The following is a 25317-nucleotide window of genomic DNA, read 5'->3' as shown; positions in this document are numbered from 1 at the left end:
GAAAGAGAGGTGGGGGGAGGGTGTGTGTGTGTGTGTGCTGAGAACTAAAGAACCAGAGAGACCAACACTGAAGATGCGGAGGGTAGGGGGTGGTCCCCACTTCTGGCTTGCCTAGCCAGTTTTGAAGCTAGAGAGGATTCCTGACCTCATACCCTTCCATCCCATTCCTTAGTGGGGGGGGGGGGGGAGCCAGAGAAATAGACAGTTTCTTCCCATTGTAGAGGTAGACTGTGAAAGGTCAGGGATAGTTCTTCCTGGAAGATCAGGAAGGCCCCCTTTTTTTGGCTTAGTCCAGAGAACAATTTTCCTTGCCCCAGGCCCGATTCTTAAAAAGGCAGGGCCCCGGCAGGGCAGGGCAGAGCAAGCCAGACCTTTTTAACCCCGTTGCTCAATCCCATCAACTCCCAGGATGGAGCTGTAATCCCGCACATTCAGGTGATCCAGTTCCTTCACAGCGTCCTTCCTGCCCTCTGATGTGAGAGAAGGGTCCAGGGAGAAGCAGAAGCCGGTCCTGGACAAAAGCTGCACTGCTTGCAAGGAAGATAAGACAGAGCGACTAGAGCGTTTGCCCTTCTGGATGGGAAGAGTGGGCGGGCCCTTCCTCTTCGCACCCGCCCCGGATGGGGGGTTGGGGAGCCCTCGCGCCCTCAGGCAGCAGTTGCACTCTCGGATGCAGCGGGTAGGGAGCAGTTTCTCCACCGGGCAGTGCGAACCCGGGGAAAACCGGGTAGCTTCCCGATGTCCCAGCGTGGCCCTTGCTGAACGAAATCAAGTGGCCACTCTACCGGTGAGGCTGCTCAGGGATGAGGTGCAGGGCAATGGCTGTGAGCAACCAAGTTTCCAGATAAAGGTGGATGCCCAAGGTTTCGCTCCGGAGGACTTGGTGGTGCGGATAGACGGCCAGAATCTGACGGTGACCGGCCAGCGGCAACACGAGTCGAATGACCCGAGCAGGGGCCGCTACCGCATGGAGCAGAGTGTTCACCGACAAATGCAGCTCCCGTCGACCTTAGATCCTGCAGCCATGACCTGCAGCCTGACCCCCTCTGGCCATCTGTGGCTCAGGGGACAAAACAAGTGCCTACCTCCCCCTGAAGCTCAAACAGCCCAGTCCCAGAAACCCAGGAGGGGAGAGCCTAAGAGCTCCTTAAAAAACGAAAGTGTGAAGAAGCCTTAAAGTCTCTCAGTGTTCTTCCTGCGGGAGAAGAGTTGAAGCCCAAACAGACTAGGCCCTGAGACTCAGGAGGGGAGGCCCTAGGCACTCCAACCTACCCTAATGTATTAAACCGAGGTGTGCAACAGCCTTAAGTCCCTCTGCTTTTTTTCCTGAGGGTGAAGGGTTGGAGCTGTAGGGAGTGGGGTGACCAGGGGAGGCACCTCAAGGTGGTAGTAAGTACACCAATAATCAAGTTTCTGACCCTGAGAAAAACTAGGGGTGTGTATGGATTTAGCCAATAGCAATAGCTCCAGCAGGGAGCAGCAGAGAGCAGCTATTCAGAATGTTGAACCTGGCATGGAGGTGTCACGAAGGACAGAGGTAGTGATGGGCTGTAGCACCGGCCTTACGACCAGTACTCGGTGTTCCTCGTCAGGGAGAGGAGATATTAAAAAAAAAAAGGGTCTGAGTCCTAAATGTGGTCCTATCAAAAAACCCTCACAGGTCACTTCAGACACCAACAATCTTCAAATACAGGTTGCATATCCTTTAATGTAAGCTGAGGGGAGACAGATGTCAGCCCCAGGTCAGTCCTATCCTCTTCCACCATCAGAACTACTAACAACAGGGCTTCTTTCTTTTGGTTACCATGACCACTAGCATCCCCTCACACACAGGGAGTAGAGCCATTTAATGAGATTGGATGATTCATTTAAATTAACTTCAGGAAAAACAGAGGCTACGTATGGCCTGATCAGCTGCCAGAGAAGGACGAGGAAGACAAGCGTGAGGTCGATCGATCGGCTGACTATATTGACAAGATACTGATTGGTTACATGGTGAAGAAAACATACAATACAAAATACAGAAAAAGTTGGTTCCATCCCTCCCACTCCCCCCCCTTACCCACCCACCCCCAAATACTCATCATCGTGATTTGGTCAGAACAGGGCTCAGAGCCAGAGGTCAGAGTGACCAAGGGTGAGGGATCCTGGGCCATGGGTGTCCGGCTTGTCACAAATGATGCTTAAGTAATGCTGCGGTTTCTCTCCCAGCTGGGAGTCAGCTGGGGAGGAGGCTGCAGCCTGATTAACAGCTAGCTGAGGGAAGAGCAGCCTGTCCCTTCCCCAGCTCAGGGCCTGCCCACTGGCCCAGCCTAAGACGCTCCCAACAAGTTAGGATGTGGGTGCTCTTGCTGAGTCCGCTCTCCAGCAAGAAGGGAAGGAAGGGTGACTGCTCCAAGCCCTGTCCCCATGGATGAGGAGCACAGGAGCATGGCTACTACCAGCAAAGGGCAAGTGGGGGAGCAGGAGAAAGGGAACTGGGAAGAGCAGAAGATCATATATATTAAAAAAGTGACTTAAGACTTAAAATTGAATTAGTATTTGTACAGAAAGGTGCAGGTGGAATAACTCCCTCCGGCCTAGGATCAAAGTTATGGGGAGAATTCTTGATGGACCCTTCCCCTGCCCCCAGTGGTGGCCCGAGTTGTTAAGTGCGATTGGTTAGAGTAGATTCCAGTCGGGTCATTGTGGTGGAGGAGTGGGGGCAATGGCAGGTAAGGGGGCTCAGTTGCTGCAGCACTGGCTCCGGCTGGCTGGGTTGCTCTCCTGCAGATCCACACCTCTGGTTCGGCCTGGAGCCCCAGCCGCATTCTGGGGCTCATTCTTGGGAAGCTTCTTAGCTGTTAGGGAGAGAAGGGGAAATGTGTTTTGGGGTCACCCTAACACTCTCCCCTAATCACTGACAACCAGAATACTGGAGGGCTTGTGTGCCAGGTATACTGTGTGTCTCTAGAAACTGAAGCAGAGAACTTGCCCAAAACCAGAGTGACAACCGGCATTGCCAGAATTTGAACTCATAGACAGAAGGATTCCTGAGGCAAATGAGCTAAAGTCCTATGGGGGAAGAGATGGCAATGGAAGGCTCTGACATGGGCAGGGAGTATAACACTTAGACTGGTCCAGGCATTAGAAAGTTTTGCATCTGGGAGTCAGCTAGACAATTTTATCAGTTAATTTTATTTTAAAATTTTTTTATTTTAGGTATATGAGCACACTGTCACTGGCACACCAGAATCAGATCCAATGATTGTGAGCTAGGAATTGAACTCATGACCTCTGGAAGAACAGCCGGTGCTCTTAACTACTGAGCCATCTCTCCAGCTCAACTTTATAAGTTTAAATGGTAAAAATTCTGTTAGGGAAGATATCCCACAGACCCACTAGAGACTAGCACACAGGGTCCTGTTCTGCTCAGGGGAAGGACAGGGAGAGACAACTTACCTATTGCCATGAAAATTTCATTCACGTTCATTGCAGTCTTGGCAGACGTCTCCATGAACAGCAAGCTGTTGTCATCTGCATAGGCTTGTGCTTCCTGATTCAGGCATGTGAGGAAGAGAGTGGGAGGGGAACATGGCATATGGTAGGGCTAAGACCCAGGATAAGATCTTCCTTGGTCTCAGCCCTTATAAATCAAGAGACTGACTGGGCAAATGCAGGGGTATCGGGCTTAGGGTTCCCCTGTTCTGGGTTTCCCCAAAACACCAGCATCATCTGCTCTCCACTCACACGCTACACCTTGCAGTTCATAAATATTGGCAGATTCTTAATCAATAGCTTCCCTATGTCCTCTCTGTCTACTTGCTCTTCAAAATCACCAGGCGAAAGATCCTTCTGGAGAGAGATCTCCTGCACTATGCCTGCACATCTGGACAAAAGCATGAGCAGATGTGGATGCCACCTGCAGCACTGTCTCTAGTCCTCAGCGGTTATAAGCAATCCAGGAGGCCATCGAGTTAGGAACTGGCAAAAGATGAACTGAGGGGTGTGGAGGCTCATGATTGTAACCCCAGGAGAAACAAGAGGTTTAGGAGTTCAAGGCCAGCAGCCTGAGCTACATACTACATGAGATACTTCCTGCTCCCCACCCCTACAAACATAGGACACTGTAACATATAGTACATGTGGTACACAGCATATTCCCATCCATGATGTAAAGTAAAAGATATGTACATTTTTGGGAAAGCCAAAACCAGGGAATTCTGGGTAAGAGAGGCTGAGTTTCTAGGATTAAAGACACTAAACTCATTCTCTAGGCCTTGTTGGAGTAATTGAAGTTTACATGCATGCATGGCCTAAAAAAGTACTGCTTCAGTCCATTTGGCTTACAAAGCAAATGTGCAGAAATATTACCTATCCACCCACCTCCCACAACACAAAGACAATTCCTTTATGGCCTGTGCTTGAGTCCTGAGAGGACAGCAGATGAGAGCTGCCACTGCCTGCCACCTTCCAGGGCCCAGGCAGCCTGGGGAGGCCTCCCTTACGCAGCCAATGCGCCCTTCCCCAAGTTCTGTCACTTTACCTGAAACTCCACAGCTCTCTTGCTGGCCAGGTCTGCTTTGTTCCCCGCTAGTGCAATGACGATGTTGGGGCTGGCCTGCCTCTGTAACTCCTTCACCCAATTCTTAGCCCGTGCAAATGTATCCTGAGGAGACAGGATCGAAATGTCAAAGGGACAGAGGAAATAGTCTACTCAGGGTTACTCAGTTGCAAATGAAAACTGGTATAGCCACAGGCATTTGAAACATCACCCCTAAAGATTCTTATGATCTTTTTCCAGTCAACAGGAAATCCTCCCATACACCCCCCCCCCAACAGAAGGCTGAGTGGTCTGAAGTGAGGTTGTTTGTTTGTTTGTTTTTAAGATTTATTTCATCTATGTGAGTACATTGTCTCTGTCTTCAGACACTCTAGAAGAGGGCATCGGATCCCATTACAGATGGTTGTGAGCCACCAAGTGGTTGCTGAGAATTGAACTCAGGACCTCTGGAAGAGCTGTCAGTGCTCTTTACTGCGGAGCCATCTCTCCAGCCCCCAAAATGAGGTTTTGATAACCCAGTTCTTGGGGATTTACAGAAATGAAGGACAAAGAGAAAAGAAGGAAAGTCTTTACTGTGTTGGTGATGTCATAGACCACAATGGCTGCTTGGGCCCCCCGATAGTACATTGGGGCCAGGCTGTGATAGCGCTCTTGGCCAGCTGTGTCCCAGATCTCAAACTTGACCGTTGTATCGTCTAAGCAGACAGTCTGTGTGAGGAAAGCCGCTGCAAGAGAAAAGGTGGTGTCATTAGGCAAGGAAGAACTGGGAACCACCCTGACTTATTCTTGCTTGTTGCTTCTGGCATGTAGAAGCCTGTCCACACGGGGCAGGTGGGGCTTGTGCTCCTGTGTGTTGTCTGGGAAGTGCCTGCACTTGAGCCATTTCAGAGCCATCCTGCAAAGCACAGCAGGGGCTAGAAAGGGGAGGCATGGGGGAGGGAGGGGACCCTGATGCCAAGCCTGAAAAGGTAAAGACCTCATCCCCCTAGCCTTCCTTCCACCGCCCTTCACAGACCCATTTTAGTTCACAGGTGACTGTGACCTTCAGTTTCGGGAAGGCATTCTCTCTGGGAAATATACACTGTCACGCTGCCAGGCTGTGGCTGGGTGGCTGGCTTCCCAACCACCCCTGCCACCTCCAGGCACTCCAGCTAGCCACCATCCCCACTGTGACCCAGAATCGCTCCTGTATAGCCAGCCTGTGGTTTGAATACAGATGCCACCTGAGACAGGAATACTGCTGCCTAGAAATCTCCTACCAAGAGAACAGAGAAAGGACTCAAGTCCAAGGGTGGCTCTGGCCTCTTGAGGTTCACACTGACTACAGATGTGAGAGGCTAAGGCAAACATGCTTTGAAGGAGAATCCTGGAGCTGGGACAGACAGGTAGGCAGGTAGGGTTCCCCATACCCTGGACCCAGCAGAGGATTATGACAGTTCTGTGGGAAGCTGTTTTCCTGGTTACCACTCCTCCCCACCTCCCGCCCCCCCAGCCCACTGAGGAGCCTGGGCTGCCAACTCACTTCCCCCTCTCTAGCTCCTGACAGAGCTGAGGAGGCAGTGAGGAGACTGCTGACACGGCTCATTCTGTTCCCAGCTGCCTGGAAATCTCCTGCCGACCAAGAGAGCGGAGAAGAAGGATGACTCAAGTCCAAGGGTGGCCCTGGCCTCTTGAGGCTCACACTGACTACGGACGTGAGAGACTGAGTCAGTCCAGAGCTTATTCACATCCTAAATGCTGACCAATGGGGAATCAGAAAAAGAACAAAGGTCAGCAGCAGAGGAATGGACATATATATTGCCCTGTAGGAAAAGAAGACCTCAATCCACACAACTAATAAAGAGGCTAGACCAGAGCAGGAGGCCAGTTTTCAATCCCTAGGTAACTCTTAGAACTCTTGCTTTTTGGGACCAAGCATGAAGACTGACTGCTGGATTCAACTCCAGGGCCCATTGACAAAAAGGTGTTCCCAGGCCAGACAGATCTGGTTTCTGCGTGCGCAGCCTTCCTCCAGACCCCTCTGGCCTAACTCGCTTTGCTCACTCACCTCCAATTGTGCTCTCCTGGTACTCGTGGAACTGCCCCTTGACAAAGCGGAGGACCAGGCTGGATTTGCCCACGGCAGACTCGCCCAAGAGGACCAGCTTAAACTGACAGATCTTGTTGCCAGCAGCTGGTCCATTGGGTCGTGCTGCACCTCCTCGACCCGCCATGGCGCGCTGCTCTGTAGTAGTACCAGTGAGCGTGGAGGTGGGGCCGGTGCTATGCAAAGAGGCACTTAATGGAAAGGGAGGCCTCCAACTGCAGGGAGAAATCAGAAGTAAGGAGTTAGAACGCGACTGTCAACAGGTGCCTCCCTGAGGACCTGGGTAACTGCTCTTGCCGCTAGACTTCCAGCCCTTTCCACAGGGTTGAACAGCAAGTCTTCCCTAGACTGAACTATACTCTTTCCTGTAGAGTGGTACCAAGCAAAGTGGCTTCTCAATATTGGGCTCATGGGTCCTAAGCAAACACTCAGACTTCCTTCTCTCAAAAACATAAATTCACTTACAAAATCCAAGAGAGGAATAAATGCCAGCATGAGTCACTAGGCTCGCTGGGCTCCACCTTCTCCCCCCCAAAAAAGGGCCCAGGAAGACAACTAGGATTTAGGTCATCAAACAATAAGATTGTAGTCTATGCTCACAAGCCTACTCTGCGCAGGAGCAGTGTGTGGGGAGGTGGGTGAAGCACAGCAGGTCCTGGCAGCCAGCTCCTCAGATAAGGTGCTTATGGGCACTCAGAGACCAAGGCCTGGCCAGTTCGAGTTGTTATCAGAATGACCAGGCTTGTACCACACAGTAGAACGACTGACTGACTTTCCTGGCTTTCTGAGGCTGAACTGTGTATACCAGAATCAAAGCAATGCCCCCTGGCTCTTCCTCAGCTTCTTTCCCCAGTCTTCTCATTTTAGATGGGCCTGCAGTCTCACACACATTAAAAAACAAACCACACAGAAAACCAAACATGCTCTGAGGCCGGAGCTCTGCCCCCAGTCTCTGCTGCCAGCTCTCCCTTTTAAATAGAGACCTAGCTTCCATTCTCTGCTGGCAAAGGAAGGGGTGACACAAAGAAAGCTGAGGGGGAGGGCGGGGGTGGTTGGAGGCAAACATGACACTGAGACCCACACCCTTAGCAACTGGTGGTCCAGCCCTGTGGATCCCACTCAGCTGCAGAAACTCAAACTTTTTGGAAGCTTCCAAACTGCACAGAAGGATGAGAAGCCTCTAGAGGACATACCAAAAGACACAGAGCACACATAGGGAGAGAGCTGGCCTGCCTGCCCCTGAACAGGAGGAGTATATATCCCTACGGTCCAGGAACAGGAGCATGATGAACAGAGGCCTGGGGGAAGAAGCTCTGTGCCCCTGCAAGAAGCTGACAGCAAAGGGCCTGCTTTGTTCAGCCTCAAATCCTTTTGCACATCCAGAATCTCCCAGCAACTCATTTAAAAAGTGAGCTTCAGGAAGAATGACTCACTAACCAGGAGCAACGGTTTCCTTTCTGGGCAGCACCAAAGGAAAAAAGCTTTGAAATGGGGGCCACCTCTTCCCCAAAAGTACAAGGAAGGAAGTGGGGGTTGCAATCTTCAATCTGATTACTAACCAGAAATGTCATTTAGACATGGCATAGGTAAGATGCTTTCTCATTCACCCAGACAGGGAAGACGAGGCCTGTGCAGTCTCACTGGGAGAGCTTCCTCACAATGCCTATGCATGTTCTAGGCACTCAGAGGACTTACTTCAGGAAGTCAGTCTGAAAGACAGAGCCAGCACTCATGCAGAACTGCACTATTATCTCTTTGGAGCTTTAACATAACCTTCCATTTTTACAGATATAACTTGACAGTAGTAAGTGCCCAGGTCAAGGCCATTCAGTATACAAGTGACAGAGCTGGGATGTAACTTGGGTTCCTACACAGGAGCTCATTTGTTATCAGGCTGTTCTCCCTGCTGGGGAAGAACAATGAGGGCCATGCCCACCCTTGGTGTTGGTTTTGAGTGGCTGCAGCAGTTCCACTGGCTCAGCAAGGTCCGGACCTGGCAAAAGTGACCCTGATACACAGTGGAATTTACAAGTTGGTGATTACCCCGAGTGCACATGACACAGGGCAGACGTCAGCTCAAGCACAAGAAGTATGAAGGAGTGGGGTAGGGAACAGACAAGCAAAACCCTGGCTGCAAGAAACCACAGCAGGTGTGGAAAAGAGACAACTACTGGCACGGGCAGCAACCTTCTTGCCCCTACAAGTCGAAAGCCAAGTGTCGTCCCTATGGAACCCATAGCCCTGTAAACCTGCCCAGCCAGAATGTGATCTGCTTCTTCTCATTCTTCTTCTTTTTTAAGCCAGAAAGGGAGAAAATGAGTTCTCACCAACAATTCTCAACCTTATCTGTATGTGGAAGCCATCTGTGGGGCTGGCCGGGAGTGCTCATCCAGGCTCAGACCAGAGCCAGCCAACTCTCTACAAGTACCACTGAGATACAAACAGGGCTTGAGCAGCTAGCATGAAGCAAACAAAGCCCAGCTTGAGGCGCCAGGAGTGTGACTATCTCACGGCATTCCTGGGTTACCTCACACAAGCCACCTGAGCTAAGTCAAACCAGGACAATTAGTGACAAGGCGCATCAGGGTTAATGCCAGTGTGTCTGCCCAGAGTGTAGCACCTTCTCCACAGACTGGTAAGCAGGCCCTGGCTTTGCTAGTACACTGAGCAAGTTCTACCCAGTTGGCCTAAACTGGCTGCTGAAAGGTCCTTCTGTCCCCCTGGCCCTGCCTCTAGGAACCCCCGAGCAGGTGCTCACAGCCCTTTTTATGGTCTACTGCCTCGAGGCTTTCCTGGCCCCAAGAAGGGATCACATGAGCAGAAGTGTCTGACCTTTTCAACCAATAAAGCACCAAGCAAGACAATTTTTGTCATTAAGTAATGCAGCGATAAGAGCATGTCTGAAACAGGTAAAGGCCTCACCCAGGTTCTCAGGAAGGTTTACACCGTCTACTCCCAAGGCTAGAAAACCAGAAGATATACCCCTGGTGGGTGGTAAAAGTGAATTAATTCATGTCCTGTGCTGTCCTGCCTCCTGGTATGAGTGTGTATAGCATATGTGTGTGTGTGTAGCATGTGTATGTGACATATGTATATGCACGCATGGTGTATATGGGTGTGGTATATGTATATGTGTGTGTGCTGTACGTATATGTGTGTGTAACAGGCTATTTTCCTCCCAGCCCCAAGTTCCCCAGGGATAACAACCAAGACTCAAAATATATCTACAAATACCTAGGCCATATAGCTAATAATTTAAAATAATCCATTTATACCAATCTACATTCTGTCACATGCCTAGTTACCTCTACTCAAGGACCAAATATCTCCTCCTCATGTTTCTCTGGTGACTCTTCCCATGCCAGGCTCTGTCCCAGAATTCTGCCTACTGGATGCCCCACCTTCTATTCTATCCTTTCCTATAGGCCATAAGTTTTTTAATTGACAGATGATGCACCCATATAATACACAAGATATTCTCTCTACATGTGCATGTGGTGTGTGTGTGGTATATGTATGTACAGTGTATGTATATGTATGTTATGTATGTGTGGTGTATGTATATGTATGCATGGTGTTTGTGTATGGGTTTATGTAGTAGATTGGTGTATGTGTGTATGTATAGGCGTAATATTTTGTGTAATGTGTAAAGGTTGTGTTGTTCAAACGCTGATTTCTCTGCTCTCATATCTTGTTTCAATCCAAACACAGCACTGTAATGCTTAGGTCCAGAATCTGTCTCAAATTTGTATAAACAATTCTTACAATTTATTCTCAGCCTTGTCAATAAATGCTGATCACGCAACAGTTGGGCAAGAAACTTCCACTAAGCCAAGGGAAGAGAGGAAAGGAAGAGTTTGGAGTTTGGGGAGAGAAGGAAGGGGCCTGAGAAGACATCATGGAAGAAACATCTAAAGCAGAGAGCTAAATCCGTAAGTATTAACTGGGATCATGGCTGGTAGGTAGGCAAATTTGCATAGGAGTTATTTATAAATCAATATTACCCAGCTATTGAAATATAGCTTGAAATAAATCTTGGCTTCTCTGTATTGTTTTTGAAGACTAGCAAAGGTAAAGAAATACAGCTGCCAGATTAATTCACTGTTAACATTTATATTAAGTTAATTAATTTTACATGTGTGTATAGTGCGTGTATGCATGTGTGGTGTACATATATGTGTGCAAGGAACCTTTCCTCCTGAACTCGTAGCAAAGATATTCCATATTTTAAGTCAAGTAGCAGAATAAGTTTAAGTTGTTTGGAGTAAAGAAATCAAGTCCTTAAGAGCTAGGCACCAACAAAGTTGCCCGTAGGGTGAGTAACAATCTTTTCTCCTGAATGTTTGGCAATGGTGAAACTTCAGGCCCATGACAAAGGACTCCCTCAAGACCCATTCCCAGCCCTCCAATAAGAATCCTGGTTCACTCACAGACCATCAAGAGTGAGCACCGCCAGGCGTGGTGGCGCACGCCTTTAGTCCCAGCACTCGGGAGGCAGAGGCAGGCGAATTTCTGAGTTCGAGGCCAGCCTGGTCTACAGAGTGAGTTCCAGGACAGCCAGGGCTACACAGAGAAACCCTGTCTCAAAAAAATTAAAAAAAAAAAAAAAAAAAAGAGTGAACACCAACCCCAACTTCATGCCTTTCATGGAAAGGCAGCATGTGGAAGGACCTGGGGAAACACCATATTTAGTATGTCTTTTCCCAATAGCACACAAGAAGCTCAGGGCCCTGGACACTACAGCTCTGTGCACAGGCCAAGAATGGACAAGAAACAGGACAATCAGGACATCGCTCTTCATTGTTGCTGTACTCTGGGTGCCTCAGGTCTGTGGCCACTTTTCTCATCAGAATCAACATTAGACCATCTACATCAGAATCTCTGGAGGTAGAGTCTAGAACTCAAGGCTTTAAAATCAGCTCCTCAGAGGCAGAGGCATAGGGAGCTGTGTAAGGTTAGAGGCCAGCTAGGACTACAGAGTGAGACCCTGTCTCAAAGAAGCAAACAGAAGTAGCTGACTGACACACCTGAGCTCCAGCTGAGAAGGGAAGGCAGACAAATCCATACTGAGCATACATGAGCAACCACCGAGTGGGGCAGGGCCTCACTTTTCTAAGCTGAAGCCTTCAAGACGCCAAGGGCTGTGGCAATATCGTCCCTTCTCAGTCCCTGTGAGGAATGTTCATGCTTCTTTTCTCTACTCCATACCCGGACTTCACACTGCTGTCCTTCCTGGTAAAAGGTCTAGCAATTCCAGCTGGTGGGTGTCTCTGGTGCTTCCTGTTTGCTTTAGAGACTTCCTCTCGCTGCAAGTGAGCACAGCCTGAATAGGGAGCAGATTAGAGAAACCGGACTGTAGGCCAGGGGTGGGTGGAGATGCAGTCACTTAAGGTTAGCTGCTGAGGACGGGTGGGGACAGGACTAAGAAATGGCTCTGCCCAGCACTCTAGGGAGGTGGTCTAGCCAGAGACTTGAGCTTGAGAAGGCAGAGCCACTCCTGAAACTTACTAGTTAAAGAGAATGGTGTACTGGCCTGAGCAGAAGTCATTAGGTTCAAAGGCTAAGGGAGCCAGTATCAAAAGGTAGCCAAACAGAGCCAAGGACTGATACAGAGGCCTCAGGGCACTGAGGTGAGGACTGGCCCACAGTCTCAGAAGAGGGATCTTTCTTCCCAGGGAAACTACTACTAAGACACACTTGGGCCCAGCGCAGTCTGAGAGAACTGCTAAGCTGCAGAGCTAGAGGCAACAGCAGCAGCCTGGAGTCTCCTATCCCCTGTCCTGACCTCAGCAAAATCAGGTTAGGGCTCAGAGAGGGGTACTGGACCCAGCTCCAGTCAGCTGGTTAGTTTTGTAATCTTGGCCAAGTTATACAAGTGGTCATTCTCAGCTTCAGTTCCTTATCTACAAAATGTATTATTTAATGTTAATTGCATTGGGTTTCTGTAAAGGTTAAGTAAACACAGAGTATCCGACATAGAATTAAGAGGAAGGTAAGGTTCCAAGTGGCATGCTTATTAAACTACAGGCTAGTTACTTAATTAACTCTGACTCCTTGTTTGCCAGAACTAAAAAGGCCATATCGGCCTAACTATGTCAATTACAGAGGTAAGGTGTAGTGACTTGCCCAGGGACACACAGCAAGGTGATGGCAGAGCCCAAACTCATGTAACTTAGGAAAGGTTCCCCTATCAGAGATGGAAGAAAAAACAAAATTATCAACATAGTCACATCTACTAAGCATAACAAGTTAAAGAGCTGGTTTTCTTTTTCCATCCTTCCTTTCATTTTGTTTTGTTTTGTTTTGTTTTCCAAGACAGGGTTTCTCTGTGTAGCCCTGGCTATCTTGGAGCTCACTCTTTAAACCAGGCTGGCCTCGAACTCAGAGATCCATTTGCCTCTGCCTCCTGAGTGCTGGGATTAAAGACTGCCCAGTAGGAGTTGGTTTTCAATGTTTTTTTTTTTTTTTTTTTTTTTCAATTTATTTATCATGGGTGTATGTACCATCACGTGTACATAGAGGTCAGAGAACAACTTTCAGGAGTGGGTTCTGGGGACTGAATTCAGGCCATCAGACTTGGTAACAACATGTTGTACCATCTCCACAGCCCCCAAGTATGCTTCAACAAAACAATGGCTGTAGGCAGGAAAACACTTTTTTAAATTAGCTAAAATTTTAGCTAATCATAAACTTAAATAAGCACATGAACTTCTTTGTATCTGAAAGTTACAAGGTAATAAACAAAATACTAATGGTATGGAATTTGCATAAAACAATGAAAAATTAAAGATTAGAAATGGGCATACTGACAGACACCATTAATCCTTGCACTTAGAAGGCAGAGGTAGGTGGATTTCTACGAATTTGAGGCCAGCCTCATCTACATAGTGAGTTCCAGGACTACATGTTGAAACCAAAAATAAAAAACAAAACAAAATATATACAGAACCAGTTACCTCTCTTGCATATAAGCCATTTTTATCTTTCTCTAGTAAGACTCAGAACAACACGACAAAAAAGTTGCCTAAATTGGAAAACAATCAAGAAAACAAACATACCCAAATGTCAATAAGGGACAGGATGAGCTTCTGTATACAAATATAATTTGTTCAATATATGTTAAACCTATGTTTATTGCCTAGACTTACTTAACAATGGGCTAAAGAATTGTGACACTGGGGCTGGAGAGATGGCTCAGCGATTAAGAGCACTGACTGCTCTTCCGAAGGCCCTGAGTTCAAAACCCAGCAACCACATGGTGGCTCACAACCATCTGTAATGAGATCTGATGCCCTCTTCTGGAGTGTCTGAAGACAGCTACAGTGTACTTACATATAATAAAATTAAAAAAAAAAATAAAGAATTGTGAAACTGTTTAAATATTCCTGAAAGCAAGAAGCCCACATGTTTTTAATGAGCAGAAAGAGGTTACAGTGGCGTGATACTCTGTCCCACCAACTAAGGCTATCTGAAGGAGGAGGAAAAGTTTGAGGGTCAGGAAAGGAGAACTGGATAGGGTGGTAGGACTTTGGTACTACAGTACTCGGGAACATGTCTCACCAGCAGAGCAAAAACTTTGGCCCTGGAGCCAGGCACTCTAAAGTCCAGGCTGAGTTCTGGGAAGGACTTTAACGGAAAGCCATTAAGCAGCTGATTTAGGAGGAGATGCAGGAAATAAAGGGGCTTCCTTTACACAGTTACAGTAGATGACCTGGAACCATGTGAGCAGCCTAGAGGCATGCGCAGAGTCAGCTAGGTTCCCTGCCACTAGGACACACAGAACCCCCTACTTGCTCCTCATGCCTGAGAATAATCTCAATGCATTCCTCATTCTAGAAAAGACCACAGTGAAGCCTCATGGAATCCGTAAGAGCCCCAACTCTGCCAACTCCTGAAAAGGGGTTTAAATTCTGGAAACATCACTGTGTAGCCAAGCTAAACATTTTGCCAGGAGCCACAAAAGAGTAATGGTGAACTCCTGAATCCCTTTCCCTCATGTCCTGGGTAGTACTGAGGACAGACGCCAAGACAAGTCAGACTTAGCCATCTCTTAGGAGACAGACCCCATCTTCTAGAGTCCAGTCCTGGAAATAGTAAGAAATCCTGAGAACTGGCAAGATGGCTTAGTGGGTAAAGATTCTGACTGACACTCAGAAATTGATCCCCAGGACCCACAGGGTAGAAGAAAGCCAACTCGTGCAAGTTGTCTAATGACCTCCACACGCGTACACATGTGGGTGGGTGAACAAATATATAATTTAAAAATAACAGAAAGCCGGACGTGGTGGCGCATGCCTTTAATCCCAGCACTGGGGAGGCAGAGGCAGGCGAATTTCTGAGTTCGAGGCCAGCCTGGTCTACAAAGTGAGTTCCAGGACAGCCAGGGCTATACAGAGAAACCCTGTCTCGAAACAAACAAACAAACAAACAAAAATAAAATAAAATAACAGAAAGAAGAAATTCTTCCCTGACTGTCAAGCTGCTTTCTCAGCTTTCCACCACAAATGTGTCTCTGGAGGCCACAGGGGAAGCACAGTCAGCGCTAACTTTCAGGCAAAGATGGAAACCTCCTGTGACGCTTTCCTCTCTTCAGCCGACCCACATGCCTCAGCCCACATCTGCTGCTCCAGTGTGGAGCACAGGCTTTCTGGATGGCAGGTAAGACGACTACTCTGTATTAAATTCTAGCTTGGTTTGGGACTTTTGGTTGGTTTTGAATGTTTTCATTTTTTCGATACAGAGTTTTACTGACCTGGAGCTTTGGAATCCTCCGACTCAGTCTCCCAAGACCTGGGATCACAGGTGTGCACCACCACTCTGTTCCCTGTCTGTGTCTGTTTTGTTTGTGCAGTTAGACACTTACTAGGATGTTACTAGCTGAAATCTCATCAATGCAGGGCTTGTCTCCCTCTCAGTCTCAGGAGGAGCTCTACAGAGGCCAGGAGTGTGAGCCAAGACAGCTGCCACTTCTGCTGCCCCAGACCCAGCAGGACTCCAAGAACCTCTGCTCAAGTCAGGATCAGCGACAGCACCTGTTCTCTCAGGCACTCACTCCAACTGACACTCCTCACAAACCCTTCCTGTCTCCACAAACAACCAACACAAGAAAACCAGCTTAAATCACTGCCGTCTTTGTTTCGCCCTTAGCTCCCAGGCAGCGAGAAGAGGTGGTATCTATCTAAGGGGAGAGCAGGGGTGTCAGCAGTAAGACAAATTCCTCCTGCCCAGACAGACAGCACATGCACACTGTGGTCAGAAGCTGCCCAGCTAACAAGAACAAGGTGAAAAGTTCTCACGGCAAGACCTGAGGGACAATGGTTCTTGAAGCCAGAGAACAGTCTTTCAGACAAACTTTCTTTCTTAAAATATATGATGGTGTCAGCTGAAGACAGGGTCCAATCAGACAAATAAACAGGTACAAACACGGTTCAATAAACTAGTCACATTTCTGCTCTCAGAGCCCCACATTCTACAAGGACTGCTGCAAGTGACAACAGGAGGTTTGAGATCTTGGGAGCTGGAGAGTTGAGGATGAGAAGACAAGTGGACCCAGGGCACTGTCACAGGTAAAGGAAATCCCAAAGGCTGACTGTAGTTTCCCTGTGATTTAAGCTTGAGCCTGGTGTAAGGTCATAAATATTGTGACCATGCGATACAGGCCAGGCTGCTAAAGTGTGGTAAATAAATGGGGACATGGAGAGCTCACGTCGACAGCCATCTTCCAGCTGACATGATCCCACCACAAGAGCACTCCAGGCCAGTGAGGGGAAGCCTAACAGATTTCCTGACAGAGCTCTCAGGTCCTGGAGTGACCTGCAGCTGAATCCCTTCATCCCCTGCCTGAGAGGCTTTGCCATGGAAGCAAGGGGATGAGGTCTTCAAGATGCCTCTCATATCTTTGTTTTTATCTAACTTAGTGAAGCAGAGTCAGGTGCACAGTGGAGTTAAGTCAGACTGATAGCAGGCCCTAGGGCCAGTACTTTTGTTAGCCTCCTGCTGTGACCCGGAACTATCTAAGCCTGTGAGAGAGAGGAGCGCTGGGCGTGGCGGGCACGCCTTTAATCCCAGCACTCGGGAGGCAGAGGCAGGCGGATTTCTGAGTTCGAGGCCAGCCTGGTCTACAGAGTGAGTTCCAGGACAACCAGGGCTACACAGAGAAACCCTGTCTCAGAAAAACCAAAAAAAGAGAGAGAGAGAGAGAGAGAGTAGCACCTTCATCCAGGGCTGCTAAGAAGGAGGATGCAGAAGGAAAAAAGTCAGCCTCTAGAACCCAACAAAAAGCCAGTCAGCAACCCAAGTGGGCCAGGGCAAGCCCCGCCCTCGAAGTCCCAGGAAGCAAGTGGAGCCTCAACCCACCACCCCTACCCCTGCCCAGACACCTTTCACCTCAGCTTTGCGGGACCTCACCCTCCGATGCCCTTACTTGAAAGAGGAAGTCTTTCACTAGTTTCCTGGAACAAGGGTTGCTTTCCTAGAAGCCTCCCAATGTTCTGTCAACAGCCCCAGCTTTGAATTCCCTGGGGAGGTGGCTTGATGCCACTGACTGAACGAACTATCGCTATCCAATCTACCGCTATAACTATCACTATCCCCCTACTAAAACCTATTGCGATCCCTTCAAGAATAAAAAAGGGTGACTCTTCTGTGAGAAACCCATACCCGTGCTCTGGGGTCTGTTTTAATCCTCATCCTTAAGTCTATATTGAAATACTTTAACAAATCCTGACTCTGCTTCCTTAAGTTTGGAAAAAAAATTAAAGCTAAGAAAAGTCGTATAACAAGAGGCATCTTGAAGACCTCATCCCCTTGCTTCCATTGCAAAGCCTCTCAGGCAGGGGAAGAAGGGATTCAGCTGGGGTGGGGGTGAGAGAACAGGGCAGTTGATGACAAAACCAGAGTTGAGTTCCTTTTAAAAATCAGGCTGCAATTGTTAGAGGTTTGCAAACTGGCACCATTCATGGCCACAGAGTCTGAGCAGCTCAGAGAGCTACGTGGTGACTAGAACACCCAGGGTGCAGGAGGCCTCACAGCCTCCTCAAGCCTGAGATGCTTCTGACAAGGCCACCTGAAAGGGACACACACAGACCTGTGAAGAGAGGCAAAGGCTGGCTCAGGGCTTAAGTTACATATTTTTAGAGGGTGACTGCCCAGCAGAAGGAGTTAAGCTAGTCAATGATTCAGGATCATAGCTCCAAGTGATAGTCTGCCTTGAGCCTGCCGAGAGCCACAAAGGCTACAACAAAAGCCTTGCTGAAGGAGAGGTCTGTGTATGGATGGCAGGAAGGCTCGTGACTAGACCACCTGGGACTTCACATGGACTCTCAGCCCAAAGTCCAGAAAGGTTTGACTAGAGAACTCTAAATACCCAAACCAGACAATGATTACAGCCAGTACCTCTCCACACTCTGAGTAAACTCCAGAGTAGACACCAAATGTGCCCACTATTTCACTCAAGTGCAGCATCAGGCTGGTGAACAGTTCATAGGAACTGTTGCAAGGACCAGGTGCTAGGACTGGAGGGGTTCTCACTATGTGCTTGCTCTGCCACTTCACCCAGATATGGGGAGCACCAACCACCACCAAAAGGGACAACCTGAATTCATGCCAGTGACTCCAGAGCAGGGCACTGCAGAGAAAATGTTTGCTAAACAGGCTTTGGAAGGGTGGCTGATTCCAGGGCCTGAACAGGAAATACACAAAGAGCATCTTGTGCCAAAAAGTAAGGAAATGCTCAAAAAACAAAATCAGAAAACTTCACAATGATAGGTAGGTCAAAGGGAGCTGAAAGAGCAGCCTATGGTCAAAGATGAAGCAATGTGAGGAAAAGCCACAGAGTACACACTAAAGTGTAAGATTAGGTACCTGTGAGCCAATATGGACAGATGAAATAATTGAATACATAAATAAGAGAGAATAAGCAGATCTCTTGAATTGAGAGTCTTAATAATTCACGTGACCACTCCACCCTCCAAGAGAGGGTCCTGACCAGTCACTCTTCAGTGTGGGCTACACATGACATTCTTCCAAAGAGAACAAATGTGGTCAGGCTGCCAGTGACAGTGGTAGATCACACTGATTGTGTGGCCCTTCATACAATGGGATGCAAATGGTATTTTTACATCTCTCCATTAACCCCTATCACTCCCAACCCCTGTCTACTCAACGAGAAAAATGTCTGGCATCACACAAAGTATCTGGCTGGTGACCTCAAGACCATCAAGGTAACTGAAAACGAGTGTAGTCTGTGAAGCTGAGAGTAGTCCGAGGAGAGGTGACAGCAGCGGAGACAGGACAATCAGGTGGGTGTCATCCACAGAAATGTGAGTGGAGCACAGACTTTCACACATCAACACTAATGTAACATGCTACCAACAGGAGAACAGGGTCTAGGGCTTGTGAGGAAACTGTACTACCCTCAGAATTTCTTTACTACTCTTCTGAAAAGTTCACTTAAAGGAAAAAAAAAAGGCAGGGTGGGGCAGGGGCTCACGCTGAGACAAGATGAGATCTTGAAGATGAGTTAACTAACCTGAGAGGGAGCAGGGAGAAGAGGGGCTGCATGTGAGAGAGCACACCCAACATGGCAGCTAAGACTAGAGCAGGGAATTTCAAGGCCACAGCAGCAGGATGCTGATGAGGGGGCTGCCCTCACTGGTGCTTTTGTTTTCTTTTGGTGAGAATAGAACTGGAGCCTTGAAAATGCAAGGCATGCACCCTTGTACTGAATTCTAACTCCAGAACATCTAGTGCTTAAGACCAATGTCACCCTGCAAAGCTAGCACCCACCAACCAAAGTCAAACTCACTTCGCTAAGTGCTGCCTGGGTGGGTACTGTCTCATCAGACACAAGTGCAGAAAGTACAGACTATTCTGTCCTGCTATCAGATTTACTCACTCTGCAGAAGCAGATGAGGCAGGGGCACTCTGTAGCCAGCCAGAGACATGTCCACCTTCTCATACTAAAGTCCTCACAGGAAACTGAGATTTGGAGAGCTCTATCCTCTGGAAATCTGTTTGTAGCCTGCCTGGCCTGCATTATCTGCCTGGTATCAACTACTCTACTGACCTGTATGCTCTGCTGTCCATGTCTGAGCAGCTGAAGAGAGGGCTCAGGCTAGCAATGAGCTGGGGCTAGGTTCAGATCCCAGCTTTAACTAGGGAGAGTGTTAAGGAGGCCGGCAGGCAGGTACTATGTCCCTGCTTTTCCTTTAGCAGCTGCAAAGAGGGACCTACAACATGACTATATCTGTGGCCTGAGGTGCTCATCTAGCTGAGATAGAACTAGCAGGGAGCCAGCATTGAGAAGCAAGATCATGTAGAGACAAAGACAGGAGCCAGTATCTCCTCAGGCTAATGAGAAGCTTCACCAAGAAAATGACTTGCAAGACAAGTCTCAAAAGAGGATGGAGGAAGTCACTTCCAGGCAGGTGGGGTAGACACTAAGCCTAGAGAGGAGAGGCTATACTGCATAATGGAATGAACACAGGCTCCTGTCCTGTCACTCACTGCAGGGTTCCTCACTGGGACATGGGCCTTCCTCCAGTGGTATAGGGATGAAATGAGTGAGCTCAGAGTTCAGAAGAGTGCCTGGTACAAATCAACAGTAGGCGGAGCTTTAGCCAGATGCCATGGCACCCGCCTTTAATCCCAGCACTTGGGAGATAGAGACAGGTAGATCTCGGAATTCAAGGTCAGCCAGGTCTACAAAGAGAGTTCCAGGCTAACCAGGGCTACACAGAGAAACCCTGTCTCAAAAACAAAACAAAATAAGTTGAGCTTTAACTGGTATCACTACCCCTGTGTAGTGATAGGAGATGTGGTGGTTTGAAAACCAATCCTTTATATGCCATGCTCTCAATACACAAAATGCCTTAAAAGATTATTCCAAGGTTCTTTGTTTTGTTTGAGATAGCCTCAGCCTATGTTTTATATCTGGAGGTAGGGTCTCACTAAGTTATTCTGGCTAGTCTCAAATATGCTATGCAATAAAGGCAGGCCTTGAACTTAGGATCCTCTTGCCTCAGTCTCCCAAACTGCTAGGATTCCATGGGGCTCTGCCAAGGTCTTGAAAGCATCAGAAAATAAATTTTGGGACATCTTAGCTATAAAACCTGCCTGAAACAAACGTGGCCATGCAGAGCAGTAACACTGCAGTCATCTCCTAGGAAAATCTCATTAATGAAGAAAAAGGTACAGTAATGGGAATGGTAGTACATGCCTTAAGTACCAACGCTGGAGGCAGGGGCAGATGGATTGATATGAGTTCAAGGCCAGTCTGGTCTACATAGTTAAGTTCCAGGATAGCCAGAGCCAAGTAGAAAAAGATCTGCCTCAAAAATAAAGAAATAACACGGACTCCCAATTGGACAATCACAGTGACTGCCTAGCAGTTTCTTATAGTTTATCTGCCTCCCCCTGCCCCCTCCATGGTCTCACTATGGCCCAGGCTGGCCTTGAACTCACTGAGATCCTCCTGCCTCTGCACACACACCCCCACCAAGTGCTAGGATTAAAGTCATGAACTGCCACCCCCAGCACTCCTGTAAAAAAAAAAAATAGCTACAGCCTGTATCAATACTGTTCAGTAGCTATGGAATGAGCAAACACTGGCTGGTATATCAGATTTTGACCCTAAAACTGATTAGACTTGTAGAGATGAATTATAATAAACCTTCACAACCCCACCTGCCCACCAAAGGCCACCGTAAGGATCTATCCTAACCATGACACTGGACTGGCTCCTTTACCTTTTATTTCTAACTCTGCAAGAGATCGAGTATTCCCATTTTGTGGGGAAAAAAACAAAAAAACAGGTTCAATGAGTCCAAGTCACCCAAATGGTAAGCAAGGGACTGAGGATGGGAATTCAAGTCTCTGCGTCTAAGCCTCTACTGCCTTCGACCTACATTGCCCTTCTGATAGCTGAGCAATGGTTACAAAAAGAGTCAAGAGTCTCCGGGCCTCCAACTTTCTATGTAGCCAAGGATGACTCTCAACTCTGATCCTCCAGCCTCTATCTCCAAGGTGCTGGAACCACAGATGTGCCTACACACCTGGTTTATACAGTGCAGAGAGATGAGACTCATGCATCTTAAGCAAGCACTCACCAACTGAGCTCTATCCTCAGCCCATTAAAAAGGTTCTTTCTGGGCTGGTGAGATGACTCAGCAAGGGAAAGTGCTTGCCACCAAGTCTGAAGACCTGAGTTCTATCCCAGGCCCCACCTGGTAGAAGTAGAGAACTGAATCTCACAAGTTGTTGTCTCTCTTCTACACGCGTACATCGGCACGTGTGTGTGCACACACCCAGACAGAAAATAAATGAATACATGCAGGTTCTTTTTAAGGACTAGTTGCTTAGTGGAGCTCGATTTGAATTTGAAGCTGAGCATGGTGATGGACATCTTTAATCCTAGCGCCTGGGAGGCAAAGACAAGTGGACACCTACCTCTATGGGTTCCAGGCCATCCAGGGCTACACAGTAAGACCCTGTCTCAAAATCAGCAGGGTATCAGAGGGAAATCAGAAGGCATGGCCTTTCAACACTGCCTGGGGGGACCTCTCTGTCTGTCACTTTTACTTTCGTTTTCTAGCTATCATGAGTTAAGTTTTGGAGAAATTAATGGCACACAGACATTAGCAAACTCTTAGGCCCTGAAGAGTACAGGCTTGGGATTCTTAACTGTCATGGAGTCCATGGCAAAGAAAGAGGGTAGAATGTTGGGAAAGAGAGGGAAGCAAAAGCAATACTAGAGATGGCAGACTTAAGAGTCTGTACTCACATCCCCGTTTACTCTTCCTGCAGGCGCCTTTACTTAACAAGCACCGCAGATGAGGAGGGGAGCCTGCTTTTAGAAAAGATAAGGTTACATCTGAACCCACGCACCAAACACAGGGTCTGACCACTTCTAACTGTATGGTCTGAGGGGGGAATCGTCTCTCAGGTAGGCATACAAATACCACCATCTCCAGGACGCCTGTAAGGAATAGGCACTGAGAGAACTCTGGGGCTTTCTATCTTCACGAGCTCTTGCCCTCCTCCTGGAGTGAACAGGCAGAAAGGCCAAGGAGGTGTGAGAAGCAGGAGGGGAGGTGGAGAACAGCCTTAGAGAGGAGGGACTTCCTCTCAGGAGTGCCCTCCCTAGCCCAGCAGATCGGCAACAGCCTTCTGCTGGGCCGCTACAATTTCTGAAAGCCAAAAGTGGCTGCAGAACCATGCAGAACTCTAGTGCCTCCTGTCTCACAGACAGCTTCTCCGCAAAAGGGCATTTTGGAGTCAGAGCTGGAAAGATGTTCGGACAAATGCCAGAAACACCCATTAGAAGGTTCCCTTGCTTCAGCTAGGACCCCAGGAATCACAATCCACTCCTTGGAAGGTAAGTCTAGCAGAAACCAATCCCTGTAAACAGGCAGGGGTCACTGGCCCTCTCCCTCAGAGGCACATGTTGAACAGATCAGAGAAACTAGGCTGGCTGAGTCTCTGAGCCCAGAGAGAGAGAGAGAGAGAGAGAGAGAGAGAGAGAGAGAGAGAGAGAGAGAGAGAGAGAGGATTGATTGATTGTTATACTGACTGAACACCGGCAAATGTCCAGAAGTAGGTTAGAAAGATCTCAAAGCAAAATGTTTGCCTTTGTGTAGTAAGAAAAGCATCTTAAGTTGATCAGATCTCGAAAAACCAAAAAAAAAAAAAAAAAAAAAAAAAAAAAGCTGATCAGAGATGCCCAAGGACTGAATGGCTTTCCCACTCTTCCTGCAAGACAGCAAGGGTCAGCTGTGGCCTCAGAATCAGGCTACTCCTCAGGAAGGCAGTCTCTAACCTGTACTTTGGCCATATAACAAGAGAACCTTCCAGCTTGGTCAGAGATACCAGCCATTCCACACACTTAAGTCCCAAGGAAAACATAAGGATCCTGTGTCAATACAGTAGGGGAACTGGCAATTTCCGGCACATATAAGCAATTCCTTTACCGACGAAAACTATACCTGCCACAGTGATGTGGACTAACTAACTGCTCTGTGGAAAAGTCCAAGCCAAGAGGGGAGTGGAGACTCTGGTGAGGAATGGACCTGTTGCTCAAGTGTATAGTGGTGTGTGATTCAGGGTGGTTAAGAGATGGTGCCTCAATTTCACACTACTACTATTTGGTCTATCCTCCACCCCTATAGATAAGCAGACAGCAGTCTCTCTAAGGAAACCACTCACATGCTCTGGAAGGACAGGGCTGGGCCTGAAGCAGGGGGGAAGGAGGAGGGGAGACAGAAGATAATGAATGGGCAGAACCTCCCTGATCTGTGATCTGTCGCTAGGATTGAGCAGAGCTCAGCTAAATTCTTTAGAGGCAGGAAGACGAACACACACTGAGAGAACTTAAGACAGGGCTGGGGGCATAACGTGCAGCCCAAGGAGAAGGCTGCCATTCTAAGTGACCCAGAATTCAAACTCTGCTGAGGTCCTTGTAAGCTCAAGAGGAAGTAAGGAACTGTAAGCGCGCAAACACACTTCTGTGCGTGTACAACATTCTCATTCCGACACCCCCCATCCCCTAAAGGAAATCGAGATAAAGATAATTTCAGGGCTGCAGGGGACAACTGGGTTTTTGGTTGGGATTAGGGAGTGGGGGGCGTAGAACACAGGAAAGGAAAACCAGGAGAGACAGCACTCTCCGTCACCCCTAAAAGAGAAGGGGGACAGGTTCCTTCGCACCTGGTAAAGACTCTTTGATTCTGAAAGCTGAGGGGGTGGGGAGCGGAACTTAAGAGTCCCTCTCTCCCACAAGTGGACTGGACAGGCCAGAGGAGAGCCTCAAAAGACTCCCAAAGGCTCCCGAAGGACAGGTTAGCGAAGGAAAGACGAGCTCCCCCTTTGGCCTGACGCCCTGGTGAGCCCCTAAGAGGGGGCTACGGGTCGGGGGAGGGGTCAGTGTCCCCCTAAGCTAAGGTTGGGCAGGAGGAAAGGGTAGCCCAGGGAGGCTACCACACAAGTGAGACACTGGCCCTGGGACAGGCACACTCACCGCGGCTCCGGGGCAGCAGCGTTACTTTGGGCCGGGGCTTCCACAGACTCCGCTCCTCTCCCCCCCACCCCCGGCGGTGTCCCAGGCTCCGGCCTCCACTTCCGCCTTTCAGCCGCTCCGGATCCGGATCTTCAGCTCTGCCCCGCCTCTCTATATTCCCAGGTGACTGACAGAAAGAACAGACCAATGGGAGACACTCCGATCCTACCCACAATCAACGCGGGAAAGGAGGGAGAGTGCGCGCGAGGGATGGCGGGACTTGTAGTTCTCCGCACAGGGAGGAGCCGGTGGGGGGCTGCCTGGCACTTGGGTTTTGGGTGGAACCGGCTGCCGGTGGGGCGGAGCCGGTCCAGGCCTGCTTATCGCGTCACTGCCAGTTCCAAGTGCCGCGAGGGAAGGCGTGTGGCTGAGCTTTCCAAGAGAGCAGACAGAGGGCTGTTCATGCAGAATTGAGAAAGGAAAAGTATGATGTTCACGTAGCCGCGCAGACCAGTCGTGTGCCCTCGGCAACTTAGAGAAGCCAAGCCCGCCCAGGAGGCTGATTGTTGAGGACATTCTATTATAGGAAAGGCGATGGAGTCAGGTGTAATGGCTCGATCCGAAGGCAGAGGCTTGCAGATCTCTGTGAGTAACAGCTAGGGTTATGTAGTAAGATCCTGGCTTAAAAAAAGAAAG

At 48.6% G+C, this 25317-nt stretch overlaps 2 protein-coding genes across 2 annotated transcripts; one reads left to right on the top strand and one right to left on the bottom strand.

The window, feature by feature from the left end:
* The first annotated feature begins 562 nt into the window (after positions 1-562).
* Hspb9 (heat shock protein family B (small) member 9) lies at positions 563-1296 on the top strand. Its single transcript, XM_021178108.3, has one exon. It carries the CDS (start codon positions 578-580, stop codon positions 1175-1177), a length of 600 nt encoding a protein of 199 aa, XP_021033767.3. The 5' UTR covers positions 563-577; the 3' UTR covers positions 1178-1296.
* A 647-nt stretch (positions 1297-1943) lies between these two features.
* Positions 1944-24786, bottom strand: Rab5c (RAB5C, member RAS oncogene family). The gene is made up of 6 exons (XM_021177575.3): positions 24643-24786; positions 6591-6844; positions 5117-5268; positions 4526-4648; positions 3442-3535; positions 1944-2840 (listed from the first exon to the last, which is right to left on the bottom strand). The coding sequence occupies exons 2-6, from the start codon at positions 6754-6756 to the stop codon at positions 2725-2727; spliced, it is 651 nt and encodes a 216-aa protein (XP_021033234.1). The 5' UTR covers positions 6757-6844; positions 24643-24786; the 3' UTR covers positions 1944-2724.
* Positions 24787-25317: the final 531 nt, after the last annotated feature.

Source organism: Mus caroli, unplaced genomic scaffold (genome assembly GCF_978045245.1).
Source record: "Mus caroli unplaced genomic scaffold, Mus_caroli_1 scaffold_13, whole genome shotgun sequence".
NCBI lineage: Eukaryota > Metazoa > Chordata > Mammalia > Rodentia > Muridae > Mus > Mus caroli.
This window is presented reverse-complemented; position numbering and strand designations above follow the sequence as displayed.

What these genes read in the sequence shown, in the direction of transcription:
- Rab5c (XM_021177575.3), bottom strand. Translation starts at nt 6,756, where the DNA reads ATGGCGGGTCGAGGAGGTGCAGCACGACCCAATGGACCAGCTGCTGGC. An exon ending in AGAGAGCTGTGGAGTTTCAG is followed by an intron (nt 3,536 to 4,525) that starts GTAAAGTGACAG and finishes TGCCTGAATCAG; the next exon opens with GAAGCACAAGCCTATGCAGA. An exon ending in TGAAATTTTCATGGCAATAG is followed by an intron (nt 2,841 to 3,441) that starts GTAAGTTGTCTC and finishes TCTCCCTAACAG; the next exon opens with CTAAGAAGCTTCCCAAGAAT.
- Hspb9 (XM_021178108.3), top strand. Translation starts at nt 578, where the DNA reads ATGGGAAGAGTGGGCGGGCCCTTCCTCTTCGCACCCGCCCCGGATGGG.